This window comes from Aulonocara sp. 'chitande type north' Nkhata Bay, linkage group LG4 (genome assembly GCF_057382095.1).
Source record: "Aulonocara sp. 'chitande type north' Nkhata Bay isolate Kocher_YH1m ecotype deep benthic linkage group LG4, A_spYH_male_GT1.1, whole genome shotgun sequence".
Classification (NCBI taxonomy): domain Eukaryota; kingdom Metazoa; phylum Chordata; class Actinopteri; order Cichliformes; family Cichlidae; genus Aulonocara; species Aulonocara sp. 'chitande type north' Nkhata Bay.
Window position 1 is genome coordinate 15,781,982 of NC_141347.1, and position 24,036 is coordinate 15,806,017.

At 42.9% G+C, this 24,036-nt stretch overlaps 1 protein-coding gene across 1 annotated transcript in view; it reads left to right on the top strand.

Moving 5' to 3' along the window:
* The first annotated feature begins 313 nt into the window (after positions 1-313).
* The window catches only part of tnrc18 (trinucleotide repeat containing 18), a 45,555-nt gene continuing 21,832 nt past the window's right edge, over positions 314-24,036 (top strand). Inside the window, exons 1-6 of the mRNA XM_086288707.1 lie at positions 314-461; positions 2,182-2,531; positions 16,078-16,218; positions 19,294-19,401; positions 19,833-21,608; positions 23,752-23,839. Of these exons, the coding sequence (XP_086144833.1) occupies positions 2,318-2,531; positions 16,078-16,218; positions 19,294-19,401; positions 19,833-21,608; positions 23,752-23,839 (2,327 nt within the window). The 5' untranslated portion in view covers positions 314-461; positions 2,182-2,317. The remainder of the gene's footprint in view (positions 462-2,181; positions 2,532-16,077; positions 16,219-19,293; positions 19,402-19,832; positions 21,609-23,751; positions 23,840-24,036) is intronic.

Genomic DNA, 24,036 nt, shown 5'->3' on the forward strand with positions numbered 1-24,036 from the left:
CCCTTCCTCTCTCTCTCTTTCTCGAGCACACATGGTGGGGGGAAAAAGAGAAAACCCACTGCTTGTTTTGATCACTCGGTCTTGATGGAAGAGGGGACCTTGAAACTGCTCAACCTTTCCTCGCTCCATAATTGGTTTTATAGTGCTGGCGAGAGGCCACGGTGTGTGTTTTTTTAATACACTCGGGAGCTTTGATTGACATTCCTAACAGCCAATCAGAGAGGAGCAGTGTGCAAAGTCCTGGGTTGGATGGTGGTAAAGGAGGTGGGTGGGGCTTACAAAACAATGCTGCGTTTCATTGCTAGACGCGTCATGGGCTTTCTCTCTCCCCCCGAGTTATTCCCCAGTTTACCTTCGGACGAGCCTGTAATGGACTACTCCAGTTCTCCCAGCAACCTGGACGGATTTTAAGAAGCGCTGGCATTTTTTTAAGCCCCCTTCAAGACATTTTACCCTTTCAAGTAAGCGCTAGGCATGTTTTCCCCCGTCTTCTCTACGTACCATGGCCCTTTCTTAATAAAATAGTCGTATTTTTGTTGTTTTAAAAGCTATTTTGGTCCGCGAGTGCGATTTGAAAAGGGCGCGGAGGTTAGTGCACGCGACGTGTTGTTAATTTTTTTTATCGGGATGTCGTCGGTGTGAAAAAGCAACTTTCGAGACGTTTCTTCCGACAGAGTTTTGCGTGGCTTTTAGTGGAACCGTGAAAAAGTTTGAAACGTGGCTGAAATGCCGAGCCTCCTGCGCTGCCGTGCCGCATGGGTCACACCGAGAGGGGGAAAAGCTTTCGGTCTAGCTTATCTTCTAATTTAACTGTCCTGAACTCATTTTATTAATAAGGAAAAAATACAGGTACTTTCTCTTTGGCTCCCGTGTTTCTCTAAAGTGGTATAAGGGCGTTATTGTAATTTCTAAGCGAGCCCTTCTTTTCAGAGCCCGCCCGCTTGGATATCACGAGTCATTGCTGTGATGTGTTTGTTTGCAGCCTTTGAAGGTGAACTCGGCTTTAGCCTTTTTCTTTTTAAGAAAAAATCATGACTAATAATGTGAGCCGTATTTAATTTGGGGGGCAATCTGTAAATAAATAAAAATAGTATATTGAAGCTACAAGCTACCGTGTTTATACCGTCTTGGATGCCGTTTGTAAAAGTCGCATTTGCTTGTTATTTTCCCCTAAACTTTTGTTCTGTATCTCTTTGGAATTTAAACATAACACCGATATCTGCGAGGTTTTAATAAAGAGCTGCTCTAAATTCATTTCAATCGACCTTATTTATCTCTTCTCTTCTTGTCCAGAATCAAGACGCATACTTTACTGGCTATGCGTCGGTTTATAGTCTGTGCTGTAAAACCCACTATTATGTGTTTAAACGAGTTCAAACTTGCAGCAAAGCGTCGATAAAGTGGATATCATTCTAGGTTTTTACACAGTGTTTGCGGCTTGGGTTCAGATTTCGCTCCTTGGGCAGCACCAACGTCCAGTTGCGAAGTAACCCGGACTAAATCTGCATGTGCAGGCAACAAAACACCGCTCACCCCGCTGATAAATGATGCATGCTTTTGCGAGCTTATTTATTTTTAACCCGTTCGAAATTTATATTTGATGCGCCTCTAGTATTTACTGTGTATTGGTTTACATTGCGACTCGGCCTGAGCCTAGATTGCAAGGTTTATGGATTAGGGGGGCTGTTAATCAAGTGAAGGAAAAAGGTGGGATAGTTTTCTAAAATCCGACGGGTTCTTGGTTTCCAGATCGGGATCGCGAGATGCTTTCACAGTCGGGGGAAGAGCAGCAGCCGCTGGCCGCTCCTCCTGCTCGTTTCCCTGGGAAGCGGAGCGGCTGCCTGCTCGCTGTGCAGCGTGGGTGTAGTATCGCTCAGATGTCACATCATAATATTGTAGATAAGTTAAAATCGTATTAAAATCTTCATTTAGAGTACGACGGCAGTGCCTCACACGGTCTCATCGGCGATTAGCTGCTATTCGAGGTTTAGTTTTTGAAGTGCTTTTCCAAACTGCGTCATTGCACATATGGGCCGCCTGTTCGCTGGAAAGAAGAGAAATCCTAAAACTACCAGTTCCCAACAGTTTGCTCCGACATCGCAGTCTGTTGTAGATTATATGCCAAGCTCTTATTTTATTGTTTTTATTTTCATTTATTTTAATTTTTCATGTATTTTATAGGTCAGAAGGATGGCTGAAAAGGAGCCCGAATCGCCTGGAAAATTAAAGACATTATTATAGCCAGAACTGGCTTTTTCGGAATAGAGGGCCTATTCGAACGGACTATTTCCTTTCACAACTTTCCCCGCTGTGGATAATGGATGGCAGAGATTTTGGTCCTCCCCGATCCGTCCACGTACCACCTTCGTTGTTGGCGGGGCTCGCGATGGACTCTCACTCCATCCGGCTCGGAGCAGCTGCTGCAGCCGGGAGGATCCCTCCCTCCTCCGGTCACTTGCTGGGGAGTCAGCCGCAGCCTCTCCACTCCGGAAAATTCTTGCCATCGGCCATTAACCTACATCCACACCACAGTAAGTGAGCCACGCTTCATTGCTCAGCTTGATTCTGTAATATGAGTGTCCCCCCACCCAAAAACAACAAGAAGATTAAATATTAACTTGAAATAAAAACTGCGCACGGTTTGTGGCTATCCGTGGCAGCCCGCGCGGTCACCGCCTGGATGTGCGGTGTGATGTGGGCAAAGACAGGCGGCTGTTATAAGGCTGTGACAAGTTTCAGATGTAACAGATCGTGTTCAGGATCCTCGGCCCCTGTAATGTGCAGCGCATTAGCGGAAAATTACTTGGCAGTTTCCGATACACATTTCTTCGGATTGAAAGGACAAACAGGGCTGCGGTGTAGATGTTCATGCAGCAGCTTGCAGGTCAGGGTGCAGCGGTCTAGGATTGCATGCGGACCATTACACTGTCATTGCTGCTCCAGGGCCGATGCAGTGTGTTTATCTGTGTTTGACACGGCGGGGTAGTAAAGTTTTCACCTTAAAGGTATCACAGACCCGTGCTCGACCCGTTTCTGAGCAATAGCTGGAGTGGTTGTGTATTTGGAGTAAAAGTCACTCAGCTGGAGCATTTGGCAAATGGCTGATGTTTTTTTTCTTTCTTTTTTTCATGAATTTGTAGCAGTTCTGTTAAACAGCCCTTGTTCTGCTGCAAGTACACTGGAGAATCTGTGTAATGGAGAGAAACTGTGTGTACTGGAAGCAAACTGCTGGGGTATTACACAACCATTCTCCTACAAGTGAACGCCCATGTGTTTGTTTACATCACATCGTGTGTGTCTGTGCATTATAAGCAGAATCATATATGCAGTATATGTCATTCCCTGTTGAGCTGATGATTTTTTTCCATTTACATTCAGTGCCTGCACAGTAATGTCTTGCGTTTTTTGTTGGCATAGAGAGCCTTGAAATAACAAGAAAAGGAGATAACATTGCATGTTTGCATATGGTTTTGTGGTCGGTCACAGAGGAAGTTGGAGTCATCTATGTTCAAACCATATGTTCTGTGTGTGTGTGTGTGTGTGTGTGGAAAGGGATGTCTGCTGTTTCTTTCGGGAAAATGGAAAGTCTGACAAATGCTCTCACTGAGTTACTCTGAAGTCATGTAGCTGCAGACAGAGATACAATTACAGGTTTTCTGGTTTCTTTTAACCCCAAAGGTGATAATATTCCCTTTTAGATGTGTTCCCTTGTCCTTATCTGTGAGCGTGAGTTCATTGCAGTACTTAGGGGTCCAGTAAAGTGAGGGCAGGGGCTCCGATGAAGCGTTAATTTGACACCGTGGCAGAACCCACACATTCAACTCTCACACACAAACATGAAAAGGTGTCAGAGATGAAATCAGTGCACAGCAGGGAGTGTTGGCTTGATTGATGGGTGCATTGTGGCAAAGAAATGTACCAGGGCACAGTTTATTGAACCAATTTTGCGACTCCTGACAGTTGTGGGTATTACGACCTTAAATTTCTATCAGCTATATATATATATATATATATATATATATATATATATATATATATATATATATATATATATATATATATGAGGACAATATTTTTATTACCAGCTTACAAAACTAAAGGCATAACCCACTCACAACCCCACCTCTCTTCACACTACTGGAGATGTCAATTAATATATCTTGCAGATTAATAGTAATTAAAAGGATGCGTTCCATGTGTGTTTTGGGAAAGAGTTGTATGTGCGTAGGCTGTGATGGGATTCATGTAAACTCTGTTAGTAAACTGCATTGCTTAAAGAAATAAAGACTATACGAGGATTTGGAGGAAAGTGCTGTTTTTTCATATGTTTTGAAACAAAGTCGCCACACTAATTAAGATCGGCCACATCACAAATCTACCAGCCAGCCTGGGAAATTCCCAACACATCTAAGAGTATTTCTAAATCATGTTTCTTTTAGTTCACTGAAAGTAGCCTGTAGTTAGCCCGTGGGAATGAGGTGGGTTATCGTGTGTTGTTAAATTCTCTGGAGGTGGAGCGGTTTGTCCGCTGCTTGGTAGACTGGTGGTTTGATTCCTGACTGTAAAGTCCACGTATCAAAGTGCCCTTGAGCTGAACTTTACATACCTCGTGTATATGCTAAAGCCACACATTTTTCACTGTCATGGTGGTATTGCAAAAATATATGCTTGTTGACAAAAACAGTGTCCCTCCCCACCCCTATGTCCTAAATACCATGGAATATTTTCCCTTTGGAGTTAATCGACGTGTGGTTTTTACTAGTTTTTACTCTTCCCAAATACCATTCTGGCTCATTCTTTCCCGGTTATGACGGTTAACTAAAACTAAGTGTGAAAAAACATTAAAGTTAAGTGAAATAAAAGCGGGAAGTAGACAAATTAAAGCAATTTTCTTTGGTTTTGGTTTTAGTTTGGTCAGATTTGTCAACACAAGGAGCCTGTGTTTGTGTCAGGCGACTGTGTGTGAAGTTTTTGCTGTGTGTTGTTTTTCTTTGAGCTTCTTAAAGAATGCCACTCATATCGTAACAGAAACTAATAATAGCTAAACTAAAACAAGACATTTCTGCTCTATAGAAACTGAAGTGAAATGAGCAAACTTTCCCAGGAAACTAAGTGAAACGCAGCTCAACTGAGAGGAAAATTGTTTAACAGTAATAACTTTAGTTAGGATGACGTGACGCCCCTGCATCTCCCCTCCCGTGGCTCAGAAACGAGCCGAAAACTGCTTGTGTGCAGACGGGTTTGTAAACTTGACGTTTAGCCAGAGGGGTTGTGGGACGGGGTGTGGTTGTGTTGTTGTGAAGCAGAATTGACCCAGCTGCTGTCCCAGCCCAGATTGGCAGTTGAAAGGCTCCTTTTAAAACAGGATACATTTTACCCCGACCTTCCAAAACTGTGTGACTCATCTCCCCTGTTGCACACTCTCACAGCCTCTGCCCACCACAGTGCGACACAGGTCATTTAGCTTTATGGCACTCCTCCATATCAAATCCCCACACATTACATTTAACCAACCCCGAATGAGATTGCAGTCCTGTGCTTGTAATAACACTATACAACCCTATTACATAATAATTACCCAGTAATTGTGAATGTTCATAATGTTCCTCTTTAATTGCAATAAACCACATGAATCCAGTTCTCAAGGACCCGCTGTGCAGTCAGAGGAGCCAGGGTCGCCCTGCTACTGTTTCTGTTTACACATGTTTCAAGGAATTCAAAGCTTTTTTTTGCACAGTTGTTTCTGGCTGAGCTCTTGATAGCAGGGTTGACTGTTTATAGCTGCCAGTGCAGCCGTATTTCCCAGGAGTCTGCCTTATTAGTTTTTGTTTAGTTCAGTTTTAATAGGGTTTCCACCTGACTTAATAGAGTAGAGTGTCCTCCCTTATTTTAAGCTGCCAAATGTGGAAGGCAGCTTAACACTTAGTTTGCAATGCATTGTGAAACTGCAAATAGTTTGACATTTGTGCTGCTGGTGCAGCAAAAAGGGCATCTGTAAAGACATAATTTTCCATCAGCCAATCCTTTCTATGCAGCAGCTCCTCTATCAGCCCGCTATTCACCCAGGTTGTATCTAAACAAGATCAGCTTCAGTCACTGTTTATAGATGTAAAATGGCTGTAAAAGGTCCGCAGTCTGCTGGAGGTCTGCCGGTGCCTCCATCACATGATTGAAGCCATCTGTCCTCTCCTTCTACGTCCCTCACTTTTGTGCCTGAGTGCTGCAGAGGCAGGACCTGCTGAAATGTAACTGCACTGAGGAGACAAGCACACCCATACCTTTTATTTCTGCAAACTGTAAAAAGGTTCTAGTGGATGTCATAGGAGAGGTTTAAAGGTAATTTCACTTTGCTTTTAACTAATTACCATCTTACACGTTTGAGATATATTTAGCACACTTGAAAGAATGAACTTGTATCACCAGTAAAACTAAAACTTCCTTTATCTGCTGTAGTTTTGTCGTTATTTCACTAGACGGCAAATCCAGCTTGTTACCTAAGTTATGTGCCCAAGCCTTCCACTTTTGGCCTTGTGGGTAACCTGTGTGTTAGATGGGGCCAACGGGCTTTTGTTGTGGGCACTCTCAGGTGTGTGAGAGAGAAAGAAGTAACGTTGCTGACACGTAGCCACAGCTCATGTTAAGTATGTGCCAAGAAATGGTAGAATACGGCATACTGTATCACTTGATCTTTATTGTTGTTGTTCAGTGTTGTTTTTATTGCAACTTTGTATGCACTCTACATGGAGCTCGGCGCTAGTTTTACTTGCCAGAGTCACTTCTTCATGACTTTTGTGCTGTTGCTTATGAAATCATCAAGGCTAAACAGAAGTTCACTCATTTGCAGAAGTAGAACTTGCAGAACTTGTAGAAGAAGAAACTGCAAGGGGAAATGACATACAGGGAAGAAAAAGCAAATGAGACAGTTAATGATTACACGGACACATTATTAAGATTAAAGGGGGATAATGCACAGAGACAGACTATTATGCAATGAATAAAAATGTAATTAGTGGTTTTTGCCTTATTTGGTGTACTCATGCCTGCTGTGTTGTGCTTATTTATTTCTGGGACTGATCGGGTTAATATAATGCAACGCAATGTGTCCAGAAAGACCAAACCTTGAGTTTAACAGTTCGTACAGTCTCTCCTCTTTACTCTTCACTCTGCACAGCAAAGGTTAATTACCAGCTACCGGTAAAGACACTGTGCTTAGCAGCAGAGGTTTCCGTCCACTGCAGGGCTGCAGAGGTAGACTCAGAAATCTATTGCCCTGCAGAATTTGAAGCTGCTGTCACACCTCAAACACAAACACTGTTTACAAGATTGGCAGCTCGTTCCTGCTGCTGGCTGTGATCAACCAGCTCTCCTTTTTTTTTTTTCTTGTCATTGTTCATATTCTTTCTATTGTATCACCTGTCATGCCTTTTTTGCATTCATTAAGCTTAAGGTGGATCACCTCTGCACGTGAGCAAAAACCCAGGCTGCACATTCAGTGGTGTGCATCAGGAACTCAGTTATGCAGTTAGTGGTTGAAGTGAAATGTAAACTATTTTTTCTTTCTTTCTTCCTTTTTTAGTGTCACTTTTGGTCCCAAGTTCTTATGTTCTCACAGTAGTACTCAGAGATCACTTGGTGGTCTAACACACTGTGGCATCAGACTTTTTCACTGGATTTTGAGCATTTAACTTCTGTTTTCCTCCTAACAAATAGAACAAAAGTCACAGCAGCTCGTCCCCCATCCTTTCCCACATTTTTAACAAAACCAGATGTAGGTTAATATGCTGTGTTGTGATATTTGCTAGCGAATGTCACAAATGCTTGTTTAATGAGATGAAACTGTATTGCTCATTTCGTGAGACTTGAGGTAAAACAGCATTACTTTTCACTTTTAACTGCCTTCGGTACACATATTTCAGCCTCCCCCATTCGGAGAAAGGCCAATAGCTGTTGACACAAACAGCCTGAGATGAATGGAAAAGGAGAACTAAATGAGTGGAAATCGGCATTTTATTTTCAGAGGATAAGAGCTGAGGTTTTGCTGGTTGTGTGTGTGTATTTGAGTGTCTGTGTAGATGAGAGGACTGAAGTCTGGTGTATAAGAATGGGAGCATGTGATTGTGCTTAGTACAGTTGGGGCTGGGGCTTCCCCCTGAGACTGCAGAGAGAAGAGATTTATACTGACCACAACACATTCATACACGGTTAGATAAATGTGCTCGCCCTTCAGTTGTTCTGTCTCTTTCAGTCTCGCACACACTCACAGGGCACACGAGTGGAAGGCTAATAATTCATGCGGCTTGCAGGGGCAGGCCAGGGATGTCTTGGCTGATACCAATTTGTCTTCCGCGCCGCTTGGCTAGTGTGTCTGTTTGCACTTAAATTAATGTGGTGTGTGTGTGTGTGTGTGTGTGTGTGTGTGTGTGTGTGTATAAATATATATTCAAGACACACACACCTAAGTATGTGTGAGAAGATGTGGTTCAGACACATCCCCCTCTCAGATTAATTGAATCCTTCAGGAGAGAAAACGGGCTCCTTAAGAGAAAGCACAAGGCTCTGCTGCCCTGCTACAATAAACCTGTCAGTGGCAGAAAAAACGACACACATATACAGCACTCACACACAGCTGTCAAACATGAGAGTGATAGGTGTGTGTGTGTGTGTGTGTGTGTGTGTGTGTGTGTGTGTGCACGTACAAGCGCGTACAAGCGTGCTGTGGCATGTTGAAATACCTAAAACATTAGCTAAGTCGTTCTCTGTGCCAGATCCCTCCCTTTAACACAAACAACAGCCTCCAGCACACAAAGGTCACACACTGTGCTGTGTCTGTCTGTTTGGCTGCGTGTTGAGTCTCTACGTGTCCCATTACATAAGCCTGATAATATTCTTCCCAAGGCACTTAGGTAAAAGCTCAAAATGTGTAACAACACGAAGGAGATGCACACAGCAATTTTGACACGTGAATAGTCAGTTCTAGCTGATTGTTAGTTATGTGGAATATGTTTTAACCAGTGGAGACGCCCATACCTGCAGCATGTTTCATGGTTTGGCTTACATATGCTATTAAAGCTGAGCTAAACCTTTTTATTATTGTATTATTTAGTGTTACTAGTGGTTGTTCCTATTAAACAATCAGTATATGTACTTTTCTGTGATGTCAGTGAGAGATGTTTATGCTCATCTCAAGCACCTGCCTACCGTTTGAATCCTCTGTAAAGGGCAGCCAGTCATACACACAACTATCTTAATATGAAAGGGGCTAAACTGGCTTAATCTATAGAGGAGTTCTTAATTTAGGGGCTCAGTGTAACATAAATAAGGATCATTTTTGAAATGTGACTCATGCCAAGCCACTCTAGTAGAGTGCAAAGATAAAAATATGGAGCTGGAAATCAGCCCTTGAGTTTGCAGTCATCCTTAGATTGACTTAAAGGTACTTGACTGTGCATTAAATGAGAGAGTGTTTCTAAAAATCGGGTTGTTTCCTGTCACTACATATGTGGTTTTGTGATTACACCACTTTGTAGTTTCTGACTCTTTGGTCTGCAGCTGTGAATACAGCTTTGTGGTGTTTCTTTGCACACACTACCATCCTTGCCATTTCGTCTGCCTGTCTGTGACACATGTTGGACTCACGTTTGCCGATTTTCGAGGTGTGCGTCAAAGTAACACCTGCCATCGTCACAGGAGATTTGAGTGCAACTGCGTGGGACGGTGTGGATGTTGGTGTACTCGATTAATGTTTGCTCAAAGTTTGGTTTTGGTTTTGTTTTTTGTAAATTTGAGCAACATGGATTAAAACATCAACTTTTTTTTAAAAGAAATTGTTTAATCTGGGAGAGTTAATCATCCTGTGTGTGGTTTCAATTGAGATGGCTCAGTCCCACTGGTCTCCCTCTGGTGTTGTGCATACTGGTGACCTTTCACAACTTTGTAATGTCCTTTAACTACTTCCTACTACTGCTATATATATACATTATGTACAACTATATATCCCAAATCGTCATTTTATTCAGCAGGTTTCTGCTTGTTTTAATAGCTTCATATTGTTCCCAACCTTTTCTTAACCCATGAGTGCTAAAATCTAAATTCTTATTATTCATACTGTATTGAATGTACTTTTTAGTGCTAAATAATGCAAAAGTAATCTGCCTTTAATGTCTGATTAAAAGCCATAAACTGGGGTTAAAACCTCAGTAAATAAAGAAAATGTGAACTACAATTTACAATTCACCAAATACAACTGTGCCTTTTTTTTTTTTTTTTTTTTTTTTTTGGCATAATGTGGTTTTAAAGTCATTATAAACTAAAATTTAATTCCAACCTATTAAATAAATAATGGAAGTGGAATTGGTCAGTGAATGATGTGTTTTACAACCAAGAACTGCAACAAATCCATTTAATCTATTATCTATTGTTCACAGAGTCCAGATGGCAGCTCAGTTTGGGTCTCCATCTGATTTGACATTTCAGAGCTTATGTAATGTAATTTTCCCTTCATTTTTCTTCCGCTTAGAGATTTTCCTTTAAAAAGAAAAAAAATTACGAGTCTCCATTCTTTTGTTGTGCGTACCACCTCCCACCATTTCCTCCCACTTACTTTTTAAGTTGCCATTAATAATATTTTTTTAATCAAATGTCTGTCTCTTTGGGGTTGCTCATCTGGTACTCACATCCAGTACACCAGAGACACATTAGCCCTCACTGCACACTGCCTGTTTCTTTAAAGTTTCATAAAGACAAAAGGCCCCCAAAATAAAACATAGTGAGATTACGGGTGTTTATCACTATAACACTTTAGAGAAATCACGACAGTACTGTGCAGCTCATCTTGTTTCCTAAAATTTGTTGTAGCACAGGAGTTATTTTCAGATGTGAAATTTTAGCCCAGAATAAATGCATGATCTAAGATAAATAATTAACATTCTGTCTTTCTTTTTCTTCTTCTTCTGCTGTGTGGTAAACAAACTACTCCAACCCTTCCCTGCATGTGTATTCAGAGTATCATCAGATGGAAGGAGAGCTTGAGCAGAGGAAGCAGCTGTGCAAGTGATTCTGTTTGTTTAAAAATGAATTTCTTTTTGCAAACTTATTTCATTTTTCTTTATTCAATCAAACGACAAAGAGAGAAACCAGTCAGATGCCACCTTGTTGCAGTTCGGTTTGCCAAACCGAGAGCTGACGTGTCAGAACTCGAACTTGACATTTTTAATTAAAGTTGAGAAACGGTTTGTATTCAGCTCAGCTGCGCAAACAACACAAACAAAACCTGTTTCCTGTAAACGGCTCCCAGCAGAGGAGAACCAGACATCTCCATTTTGAAATAATTAACACACTTTAAACCGCATGGCTGAATGAATTCAGGGACGCACATGCAAATTCCCGCACATCCCTTGCCTGTGTGTGAGTGTGAATGAGGGTTTCTTACAGTTGGGTTTAATGGTTACCAGTGTGTCAGTTAACTTTGGGATGTATAGCACTGCAGAGTTTTACTGTTTCAGTGTTTTTCTTGCAGGGAATAAAAACCAGAGATCAATAGAGATCTCCCCCAGCTAACCCTGCTCTGAGTGCCACTGATGGATAACAGATAGTGTGTGTGTGTCTCAGGCTTTTATACCAGAGATTTTCTTTCATTTCGTCTTTTTTCCTTTTGCACATTTTCCAGTATTGTTAAATTTTGTGTGTGTGTTTCAGAGAATTTGGATCAATTTGTGATCAACACTGACTTGTTAGTTTCTCTGATTTTTATTTTATATTTTTTCTTTGGATGTGTGCGCCTTTGTGCCAGATTTGCAGTGAGTCTGACAGAATTGATCTCCTTCCTATCTCTGATATCAAGATATATTTCTTATACTGATCTGAAAATGGAGGCTCAGAAACGCGTTGGGAGTCAGAGAGCGTGTTTCTTGGCAACTCGTTTCTCCCAATATGGCAAACTAACTGTCTTGTGAACTGAGAGCCAAATGCTGTGTGTGGTGTGTGGTGGGGGGGGTGGAGTTGTGAAGGGAGAGAGGAAGGAAAAGGTTAAAAGAGGGAGAGGGTGAGAGAGAGACGAAGCTAATGAAAGAGTAATTCCAAAACATTTAAGGAAACATTTCCCTCTCAGCTACCATTTGGATGTTGTTTCTGGAACAAGGACTGCAAATGTTTTTCCTCTTTCGACCCCTCCCACTTTTTCCTGCTTTTGACTGTTCAGGAGGGGCAAAGGGACTTTGGGATTGTATTTTTTTTCCCTGCTCACTGGCACAAAGCAAAACTGTAGACTGTGTGTACATGTGTGCGTGTGTACTCAGACACATGGAATAAATGGCCTGTAGGCGGCTACAATGCCGAGATTGATCCATACTCCAGTGAGGCATCTGTGCCTCTTGACGTGTCTGTGTATGTGTATTAGAGAGACCCTGGTGTTTGGCCTGAAGAAATGGAAACTGCTGACATCCTACCAGGACTTCAACAACCTTGACAGGTGGTGGTGGTGGTTGGAAATGTAGTGTGTGTGTGTGTGTGTGTGTGTGTGTGTGTGTGTGTTCATCGAGGGTGCATCTATGTTTTGCACGTCTTACACATGAGGTAATGATTAAAAAGTGGCTTAAAGGTGAGGATAATTTGTTAAAACAACATGGCTGCCACCTAGTGCGACACACATGGACACTCGCCGATGTGTTTAAAAGTGGCAGTAATTTAAAAAAAAAAAAAAAAATAGTGAAAGTGCTAGAAACAATTCGGGCTTTGTGTCAAGAGTTGAACTAATGCCAAATAATTTCATCGAAACAGTGCGGTTATTCCTAAAAAGTAGGAACTGTAAAATGTCCAAGTCAGGAAATGTTGCAAAATATGCTTTATGTTCGTAGATGAGCAACTTTGCCTTTTTTTGATTTACAGTGGTGAATTTAGCAACAGCATTTCAGCTCACCTTTTATGTAAAGTGATTGCAGGAAACATTGCAGCTAACAGTTGTTGTTGTTGTTGTTTGTTTGTTTTTAAATACTGTATCAAACCTTCATTGTGTTACTGCTGATGTAGACCGAGCTTCCTCTTTATATATAAACCGGTCGCAGAGCACTGACTGTGACAATTCATCCAATTTGAGTTTACAAAACAAGACGTGGTCCTTTTTTTATTTTTGTTGTTTTTGTTTTGTTTTATTCTAGCAGATCAGTTTTGAAGTTTGTAGAGGATGAATGGAAGCACCACTGTTTTAGTCAGCTGAAGGACAAAATCGCACTACTATCTTTGAAAACAACATGATCAAGATAAAATGACGCCGCTGGTTTCCATTCCAGGGATTCTCTTTTTTGTCATAAATCAAGGACACACCTTTCCAAGAAAGCAGTGACTTCCCCTCCTTAAAAGCCAAACTCATCCCTTTCTTAAACCGCGGTTTATGATTATTAAGACCTATTTTAAATTGTAAATTATGTTTGATTACATAATTTGTGCTGTTTCCAAAGTCGATGAATAATCATGTTTTAATAATGTTAGTGTTGACCCCAAAATTGGATTTATGCATTTGGTCATAATTGAGTAAACCCAAATCAAATCAATGTCTTGGGTAAAGAGTGTAAAAGTACTCAGCATTATTTACAGCATTTCAGGCCCCTTCTGTTCATGACTTGCTGAATAAAGGCTGTGTTGTTTGAGGGCTTGGCTCCACTTTACACACATGCAGCAGTTGCTCCTCTATTAGTATTTCATAAAAAAGTTGGTGGCATGTTTGCTGTAGTGTTAAACGGCAGTTGCCTTTACCATCAGTTACCATGGGGAGAGCAGGGCTTTAATCGTGAACATCACAACTTCAAGGAAAGAAAGCGCACACCTAAAATATTGTGAATTATAAACACAGTTGAAAGCAGAAGGAAAGTGAGGTTTGTGTTGTTGTTTAATATTGACATCAGTGCATAGATGATACTGCAAAACTGCACAGATGGAAAATTGTGCCATTTTCTGGGTAAAACCTCATTGCTGCTTTTCAGAGTTAACGTGTGTGTATGTGTGGGTGGGTTTGGTGTGCATGTGTGAATTTGTAAATGCAGGTCTACGGCAGTCTTTGTGTGTGTGTGTGTGTGTGTGTGTGTGTGTACAGCTTGTGCAGTGTTTTTGAATCAAAAGCGCATTCACTGCAAACCCACACATAACTGTTTGCACATGTTGGTGATCATACGGCAAAGAGGTGCAGGGACTCTAAGCACACGTGCACACACACGTTTAAATGCGAGCGTTAATAAAAACTGTGTCTAATAAGGCAGAGTGTGGAAGAATCCACCTACACAGTGTTATCACAGTGAGAGAATAAAGGCACAGTGCATTACTTCTGTATGTATTGTGTTTGCATGCACGCCTTTGCGATAGATTGGAAAGCTGCATTTGGTATTGATTTAAAATGGTGTGTGTGTGTGTGGCTGCTGACGGACTGCAGTTTTAATGTACTGATTTAGATGCAGGGGAAACTCGGCAAGCACAGCATGTCTCTTGGATTCCCACAGGACTAATACAGAAACACACACGTTCATTCCCTCCCCCCTCCTGCCCGTATACAGGCAGCACCCTTTCCCCTACACACATGGTTAGTTTTATCAGGGTAATGGCCGTGGAGTGTGTTCAGTAATGGTTCAGGAGGGGGGGGATCTGGGGGTCCTCGGCTAAACATGAAACCTTTTCCAGCTCTTCAGAAGGTTGCGCTTGGAAGAAGCTGTAATGGTTCAAAGTTTGCCGGTGGACAGATTGCACATGTGATGAGGGTGGAGTCTAATAAAAACGATCGATAACCGTATCGTGTTAAGATATGAAGTGATTTACGGGGATTCGCGCTCTCCATGGAACTGGATGCAGTGGTGTGTAGTGGTTGAATATTACTTATATTGAGGTTTTATTAATAACACCTTTATAAATGTATGGGGAAAACTCTAAACATAAACTGTTATATATTATATTATGCAGCAGGCATTTTTCTGATAAACGCTCCTGTGACCTCTTGATTTATGTCAGAGTCTAATGCACAGTGGCCAGTGCAGGAATAATCTGGTCAGCTAAAAAGTCATCTTCAGCTATTTTTATTATGTTATGTCTCATAGTGAAGCGAATATTTAAAAAAACAAAAAAGGTACACATTATCAGTTTGATTCTTTCCAACATTAGATTTTGCTGCCTTATCTTTGTAAAGTGAAGCGCTTTCAGTTTTGTGATGACACAAAATGTGACTTGTTACCAGGAACGGTACATCGGGTGCAAAGCTACAGCAAATTTAAAAGAAAATACGTCAAGAAAAACTGAATATGTGCGCTTTTTTTCTTCTTCTATATTTGTGTTTCTGAAAACACATTTCAGGTTTCAGTAATCGTCAGCATATTTCTAAAAATATTTCACTGTTGTTATGTGTTACTACCCTTTTTTTTTTTTTTTTATATTTATAGCATTGTGTAATCAAGCTAACTGTTCATTTCCATGAATCGTTGTTGTGATTAACAGGTTGAGCTCAAGCTGTAACAAACATTTAATGTGTTGGGTATTTTTGCAGTGTGTGTGTAATTTATATTACATATACATCTTTGGCCTAATGCTGAAATACATTTGCTTTTAATTATATTTTTTAAATAATGGAAAACATTTTGTCTGTGAGTTGTTTATAAGGTTGAGTACATTTTTACTTGGTCAGATTTGTCTCATAAAAGCTGTCAGCATGTAATCCAGAGCTCTATCTGACAGACAGTTGAGTTTGAGGTAAATCCCTGTCCCACCCTGAACAGAGACGCACTCCTCCTCGTGCCCCACATGGCTGCATTCCTCTTGTGACGATTGTGGCTTTCGGTTGGTGGTTACATTAACTTCCCTCCTTTCTGAGTGAAGTCTGTCTGTGGTCTGTCTTGTTGAAATGGAGTGCATGGCTGCTCAGTAATAATGTGATTACAGCAGACTGCTCGGGCACAGTAGCATCAGCACATATTGATTTAGCTCCCCTCGCCCAAAAACACACACAGGAAGGAATGACATCACGTACAGAATAAAAAAACATTGACTGTTTGTGTTGTTTGGCCTCGCGGTTACAAGGGTGACTGACAGTCTTCGTTCTTTTTCCTATAGGCGATGCCTTCCCGGCAGGCTCCAGCCCCTTCCTGTCAGGCTATCCAGGCCCCTCCTCTCTGACCTCTGACCCTGCATACAGATCCGCAAATCCCAGCAGTCTGCAGATGGCTCAGCTGTGGGCATCGCATGCTCATGATGGTAAATCACCTACATTTGCATTTCTGTTTCTATCCTCCTTTTCTGTCCCAGTACATAATTCAAAGGCAGAGTGGCATCATATTTTCATGGCATTTTTCACAATCCTGTCCTGACCAATGCCCAGGAGGCCTGTTCCTCATTGCTTACTCCGCTGGGATCCTGTTCCATTTCTGTCTCACGGCTGGTAGCTCTGCTGCTGGCTCTGTCCTGAATGTGCCTTGGTTCCTCTGTCCTCGACCAGTCCTTTACTTTCGCCTGTCATCTGTTTCTGTAATCGGTCTTCCTCTCTCTTGTTCTTTTTTGAGCCTTCTGTCCAGTACGCACTTTGTCTCTGTCGGCGTCTCTCTAGTTCTCCTGCCCTACTTTTCATACACCATCCTGCCCGAACACACTTTTAGACACACAGAGGATTGTCTCCTTGGACTCCTCGTTTCCTTAACTTGCCTGTGACTTTCCTCAAGGCTTGTTCATTAAGTGATTGAATCTCGGTCCCCTCCTCATTCCCTTGTGTCCTTTTGCAACTCCTTATCAAATCTCACTGGAGTAGGTCAGATAGGGTAGAAAACAAACCCCACAGTGCATTTCAGCAAGGTAAGAGAAGGACAAATGGATTTCATTTAAGATGCCTTTTAAAAGTGATTGCGTTGCCTTGTGTGACACACGGCTTGCTCAGTGCTTTTCAAACATTGTAAATCAAATTATGTGGTTAGTTTATTTATTTTAAGACTTTAAGACTCTGCTTGTTTCCTTCTAATGGTCAAGTGTCATTTCCTATCAAAAACAAATGGGGAAAAAAAGCTGTTTTTACAGTAGACCTCTTGTGCTTTTCCTTTTTCCATATGCTATTACAGTAGTGGATGCTCACATTAAACATGGCCACAGTTTAAAATAATGAGGTTGGTGTATGTGCAAGTAATCCTTGTGGGTCAAAAGCTCAGGCTTTAGACTAAACACTGTATGATGTCAGTGAGAGTGGATATGAGAGCACTAATATGGGTAGTCTTAGAGGTGCCCAGTGTGCAAATGTGAGGTAAAATGGAGCTTGCTGGCTGTATGTGAAACTCTTCCTTCAGGGTTGTGATTAGATCTCCTGTGTGGGAATAGTGCCACTAATTGCTCATTGTAAATGTCTAATTATAAATCTAAATTTAAAAGATGTAACCTGTTTCACTTTATATTCAGCCAGAGAAGGAAATATAAAGGGTGGATAAACTTTGACATTTGACTTAGGTTTGACTGGATTTAAGGTTGAAGTCTCTAAAGCTAAAAAAGCTAAACCCCCTGCTTGGTGAAGAAGACTCCTGAACAGAATCCTTCACGGGCTAAGAGAGATTCCTAATACCTGGTGGCTGGCTTTGATAGCAGCTAAAGTTACTCTAAGCTGGAGACAATTCTGGGCAGCAGCTAAGAGGCAGACTTTGGATATGCCTGGGATGCACCGTACTGCTACAGCTGAACCACAAATCAAAGCTGTTAAAGATCAAGGCTAGCTGTTAACTGTGGTTAAAGGGAGCTTTGCAAGAAACCCATCCTGCATGCTGTTACCCTCATTCCATCATGCCTCTTATATTTCTGTCTCCCAGTGCCTTCTTCTAATGCTGACACCCCTTAACACCCACCTCCTCGGCTTCTCCGTTTCTGCATCTCAGAACGAGGGGAGACCCATTTATACCTCTGCGCTGCCGCCGTTGCTTTTGGGCTGGAATGGCAACTGCGTCTTTAATACTTCTTGGAATGGCTGGAGTGTGAGAACAAGGAATGCCTCACCCTCCTTTTTTTCTTCTTCTTTCTCCTCTGCTTATGGCCTAACGTGGTGACACCAGCCAGCTCAGTCCTAACACAGAAATCCAAACACAAACCTTTGTCTATATTAAGATCTGGTCTCTGAGAGCAGCAGTTGGCTGTCGGGAGACTCTTGCCCAGCAACCCAGGCTGACCCACAAACAGTGATTTGTGACATGAGGTCAGCTGTAAATGTTTTATAAAGAAAAAAAAGAAACTGAGTCACAATTGATAGTGTGGTTAAATCTCTTGGAGCTGAAGTTGATTATTTAATTCAGTGGACAAAAAGAAAACTGATCAGCCACTTAACTGAGTGTCCAAATAAATACACGCACGTGTAGTTGAATTTCACCCTCTCATGTGTACGTTCTGATTTCATTTTCTCTAAAAGTCAGCAGATATTAAAGGAATCACTTTGAAAAGTTGGAGCATTAGAAAACGAAGGTATCTCCAGTCCTCGCCTCTGTCAGTGCGCCCCAGGGTGGCTGTGGCTACAATGTAGCTTGCCATCACCAGTGTGTGAATGTGTGTGTGAATGGGTGGATGACTGGATATGTAAAGCGCTTTGGGGTCCTTAGGGACTAGTAAAGCGCTATATAAATACAGGCCATTTACCATTTACTTATGTCAGCTGATTACTGATTATAAGTTAAGTGGAAAAATTGTAGAAACTGCTCTCATTACACAGTAACTCAATCATTACAAGTTAAACAAACACCAGTTTAAACAGTCTGAAATGTTTAAACATCAAAGCAAGAGTCATTGAATGCATGACTAAGAGGAAGAAAGAATGATGTAATGATCTGAAATGCCTCCTTGTGATTTCCTCATACATGGTATTGCTTCAGACCAGCTGACTGTAACGTCTCAGAGTCCAGGGCGACAGTCCAAAACCCAAAGGTCTCAGATTTTACAATAAAATGACTGTAACTGTTAACGAATTATCAAACAGTCAAAGACTGATTATCTCCAGGTCAACTAATAGATTCAAAGTTGACTAATCAGAGCAGTCAGCATGTAAGTGTTGAGAAATTTCTACCTGATGGGTTAGAATGAGAATTTGGCCAATCATTGACCCTAAAAATCTTCATTGTAAAGAAGATAAATGCCATTACTGAACATTTAGCCGGTGCAAAGTGGAAGTGACACAACAGATAAATATCAGCATGAGTCAACAGGACTGACGTTCAGAGGATAAGCTAACAAAATTACCTTTTATATTTATACACTAATTAACTGAACTTTTCTGGTGTTTTCAGTGTCATTTCTATAACCTGCATTCTGTGTCTTCAGGCTACCCCCCTCTTCCAAGCAGCCTGTACTCCAGCCCTTACCTGGGGCACCTGGGGCACCTTGAGCCTCCCTCGCTCTCCCAGCACCCTCTCTATGATTCTCATAAAGGTCAGTATCTGTCGCCGACAACATTCACAAAGACCAGTTGCCTGAATTTATTGTACATATTCTGCCTTATCCTGTGATACATCAGCAGCAGTAGGTTTTGTGCTAAACCTTTTTATTATAGTGTGAAAGCCTATTTAGTTGTGGGCCCTGGCCAGAAATACAACACCAGATTTAGCCCTGATTCCTTTGTCATTTTCACACTATAATGTATGTCTCTTCTGTCATTCGGCTGTTGCCGATCTACTATAAGCCTGTTGCATTGTTACGTTTTCTTGGCAAGTTGACACATAAATATTTATTATTATTTTTCACCTCTGCTTGAGTGCTGCAGGATGCTGCTGTACTCTGCCTTCATCATCTGTTTCATCATCTGTCAGCATGCTGTGTGGTTGTTTGTGTTGTCTGACTTGTGTGTTATGTTGTGTTTCTAGAGGGATATTACCTGCCATCCTCCCTGAGGCAGTCACCTCTCCACCCCCCGTCTGCTGCCTCCAATACCCCGTCCAGCTCCACACCCCCACAGAGGACATCCCGGGAAGGGGTGAGGGAAAGGTCTTATCGGGGAGAGAGGGATAGAGACAGGGAAAGGGAGCGGGAACGTTCAAGAGAGGAGCAGCGGCCGCAGAGCGTGGTGGACTTGACACAGGACGGGAGAGGTGAGGAGGACCGCAGGGTAGGTAGGGAACGGGAACGAGAGAAGGAAAAGGACCGGGACGCAGAAAGAGACAGAGATGGTTGGTCCTTCCATCTACACCAGCAAAAGTCACACTCCCAGCCTTCCACAGTGGAGCCCAGATCCAGGCTGTCATCTCCACAGACCTCCTTCCCTCCTGGTGGGGGTGGAGGAACAGGCAGGTTTCATGGACCAGAACCAGACAGAGGGAGTCGGGACGAGGATAGCGGCTCTCGACTCCACCATAACTCTAATGCGAATAACTCAAACCCTCATTCAGAGAGACATAGGAGGAATGACTCTGTAGCCACGTCAGCTGGAACCCTCCACATATCCTATGTCCTTCCTCCTGCTCTCCAGTCCTCAGCAGCTGGAGCACCCCACCTTTCCACAACCAGAGAGTCTGTCAGGGAGCAACGCATAAGCGCACCTACGTATGTGCCTTCTGTGGAGGTTTATGATGAGCAGGTGGGGCCGATCCAGATAGCATCACAAGCGCGCGACAACAAACACAGAGACAGAGAACGGGAGCGTGACAGAGACGTGGAGCATGAACGGGACAGAGAGAGGGAGAGCTACAGGTTTCATGAGAAGATCCTCATGGAGCATCCTCGGCTCTCCCACTCAGGCGATTTAAGCAATCAAAGAGAGGAAGGTTCTGTGATTTGTTCCAATGGTTCCGTTGGTAAACGAAGCCAGGACACATCCCTCTCCTCCATCCAATCAAGGTTCAGCCCAGAAACCAGGGACATCTCTAAACACTCAAACAGATTAGGCATAGAGCGATCTGCGGCAGAGCCCAAGTGGAATCCTATCAGTCCGGTGACCAAATACGCTACAAGTCACATGGCTGCTCTGGCAGCCCAACACACGCTTTCTTCTCCCCACAGCCAGCAGACACACACGCGAATGTCACAGTCCCCTCACACATCCCATCGACACAACAGCAACACACAATCGACCCACAGCCATTCCCCCCAAACACACTCCTCCCAGCACGGACACGGGCGTGCAAGCGAAGAGGGTAGTCAGAGACGCTACCTGGACCCATCGGCACTCTACCGACCAGGGGGTTCCAGCGGTGGAGAGCGTGGTGGGGGATTGGGTTCGGATTCTAAAGAGGTTTCGGCCATGCAGAGCCTGATCAAATACAGTGGAAACTTTGCTGCTGAAGGCCCTGGTTCCTCCAGGAACATCACGGACGGCAGAGGGCCCTTTGGTGGATTGGCGAACATTGGGATGGAAATCGAGAGGGAAAAGGAGAGGGAGAAAGAGAGAGAGCGAGAAAGGGAGAGGGATAGGATAGCAGTTGGCTCCGGTGGTTCAGGAGCATTAAGGATGCCTCAGCTGAAGAGAGAACAGGAGCGACCCGACAGTGCCCGCTCCTTTGGTCGGGAAGGTGAGGGCGAGGTGCGCCACCCTCCGGTTGGGATTGCTGTTGCTGTGGCTCGGCAGAGAGACAGCGGGGCCACCAGTAAACAGACGAGTGGGAGCTCAGACACACAGAGACCCCTGCTGCAAACCGCTATTAAAGGTCAGTACTTCTTTGGTCTTCTCCAGCTAAAAACTCCTTTTTTTTTTTTTTTTTCTTTTCCTGGTGACTGATAGACGTACAAATCTGAGTGCAAATTGCACTCAGTGTGGGTTTTAAAATACTTCCAGGAGTCACATTCACTGAACTGATAACACAATATTTTAAAGTTACTGGCAAGTTAAATCAAGCGTACTTAGAACATTGTTCAAATGTATTTGCTTGTGCTTGTGCTTTCAACTCTCCACTGTGGCTTCTCTCTGAATTGTTCTGCAGGGAACACAGATCCCTTCAGTTAAATGAACCAAGAGCAAATGATTCCTCATTTTGGTTTCTATGAATAATAGACGATTCATTTTCTCCCGCCTCAAAGTCATATTTCCTCAGCCCCCTGTTTGACACTGAGGTGTTCATGCGTGCAACATGATTTGAATGGTTAAAAACAACTCCCCCCCCCCCACAATTTGACTAATTATGTCATAGGGTGCATTGCAATTCCTGCCATATTACACTCCATTCTTGGACGTCAAGGTCATTCAGCTCCAGTGCTCCCGCTCCATCTCCTTGTTTCTGTTTCTTTCTCAGCACCGTGTGTCATTGAGCTCTTTCTATCTTCCCACAGCTCGGCCTCACTCTCTCTCTTGCTCTTTTCATTGAGTTGAATATCTCTCTGCCTCCCCACCCTTCTTTCCTTTCAGAAAAGGGTTTTGTAGAGGTACTCCCCCCTTGTCCCACCTCTGGGCCCTCTACTCTTTCTCCACTCGTTCCCCCCCTCTGCATTAAACATGTCATTACAGAGCGCAGCTAAAAGCTACAAACAAGCCTTGAATTACAATAAGACCATGGCTGCGTTGCTAAGCAATGGATCAGTCTTGAGTGACTGTGTGTATATTAGGAATTGTGTGTATTTATGAGCTACTGTAGATGCACATGCAGTGCATCCCTGTTTGCGATTGGAGGGGGGGGGGGAGTTAGTCATTTCCTTCCTTGAGCAGATTGATTTGCTAATAGCCTCAGTCCCTCATGCTAGGAGGAGCTCTAAATAAACAGCAGAAGAATTACACTGGAAATAGATGGATGTGTAAATGGAAGGAAGCACGAAGTGGTCTAATGATAGGAGAGACCATCTATCAATAGGTTGATGGACCGGAGGAGAAAAGTGTGTCAGGAAAGTAAGAAGAGTATGAGACAGATGGAAGCACAGCAATGAGGAATGTGGGGGAAGAAGAGGGGGCACGCAGTGTTTATCCCTGATACAGAAAGGATAGCATGTGGGGCCGGCTCCTTGTAACCTTGGTAACAGTGTAGAACCCTTTCCTGTGGAGCATGTCAGGGATTGTTAAAGTCTCTTGTCCTTTTATAGGCTACACACACACACACACACACACACACACACACACACACACACACACACACACACACACACACACACACACACACACACACACACTCTCTCTCTCTCATGACTGAAAGGTTTGGCACACATGTATAAAACCTTCTGCTGCTTGGGGACCCTCAGTCAGCGTTGATGAGATGGAAAAGGGTTAATGGGAGAGAGGAGGAGACCCTCATGTTTATTCTGGGTTGCCCGCTTGAGTGCTGCTCCCCTTCCTCCTCTTTTCTTCCTCCTCAGTCTTTTGCCGTTGGCTCTCATAGTAAGCAGGATGGGTTTAAGGCCCTGTGTATGCAGTAGTAAGGCAGCGATGGCAGGTTCACGTGTCTCCTGCGGCACTAGACTAATAATTGATGCGAGCTGGCAGCTGGAGTGAGAGCCGTCGCTCCATTTCTGTGTGTGTTTGTACAGTTTGTGTGCACACACACTCTGTTTGGAGAATGAAGCTTAACATAATGATTTTTTTGTAGCCTCTCTGCTCATTATGACATGCTGTGCCACCTTTAGTCGCTGTCACCTTGTATTTTTCCCCTTCTGTTCTCTGTTGTCACCCATCGTGCTCAACTTTATAACCTGCCAGAGTTTCCTTTTTCATCCCTACTATAGACCAGAGAGATGTCCAATAGTAGAGTGCACTGTAGCAGGTAGCATAATATGGCTGTTATAGCCCATCATATTTTCTTCTATGGTGTAGTATCGAAGAAAATGTGATGATGAATCCTTTTCTCTCTTCCCGTCTTCCTGAATGTGTAGATGAAGAACGTGGAGAGGACCGTGCTCGCCACCACAATGACAGACTGCTGGCTGGCCGGCTCGAACGTGAGCAGGAGAAAGTGCTCAGGTGGGGAAGTAATTCAGCTATTGATTTTTTTTATTTTATTTTATTTTTTTTATTGTTAGTAACCCAGTTACTCATTAGTCATGAATCATGTTTAAACAAGTCTATTGGGCCACCTGCAGGTCTCTTCTTTAAACAATATTAAATTAAAATCGTAGCCTGTATATAAAGGGTGGAAGAATCAACTGTGTCACCTGTTG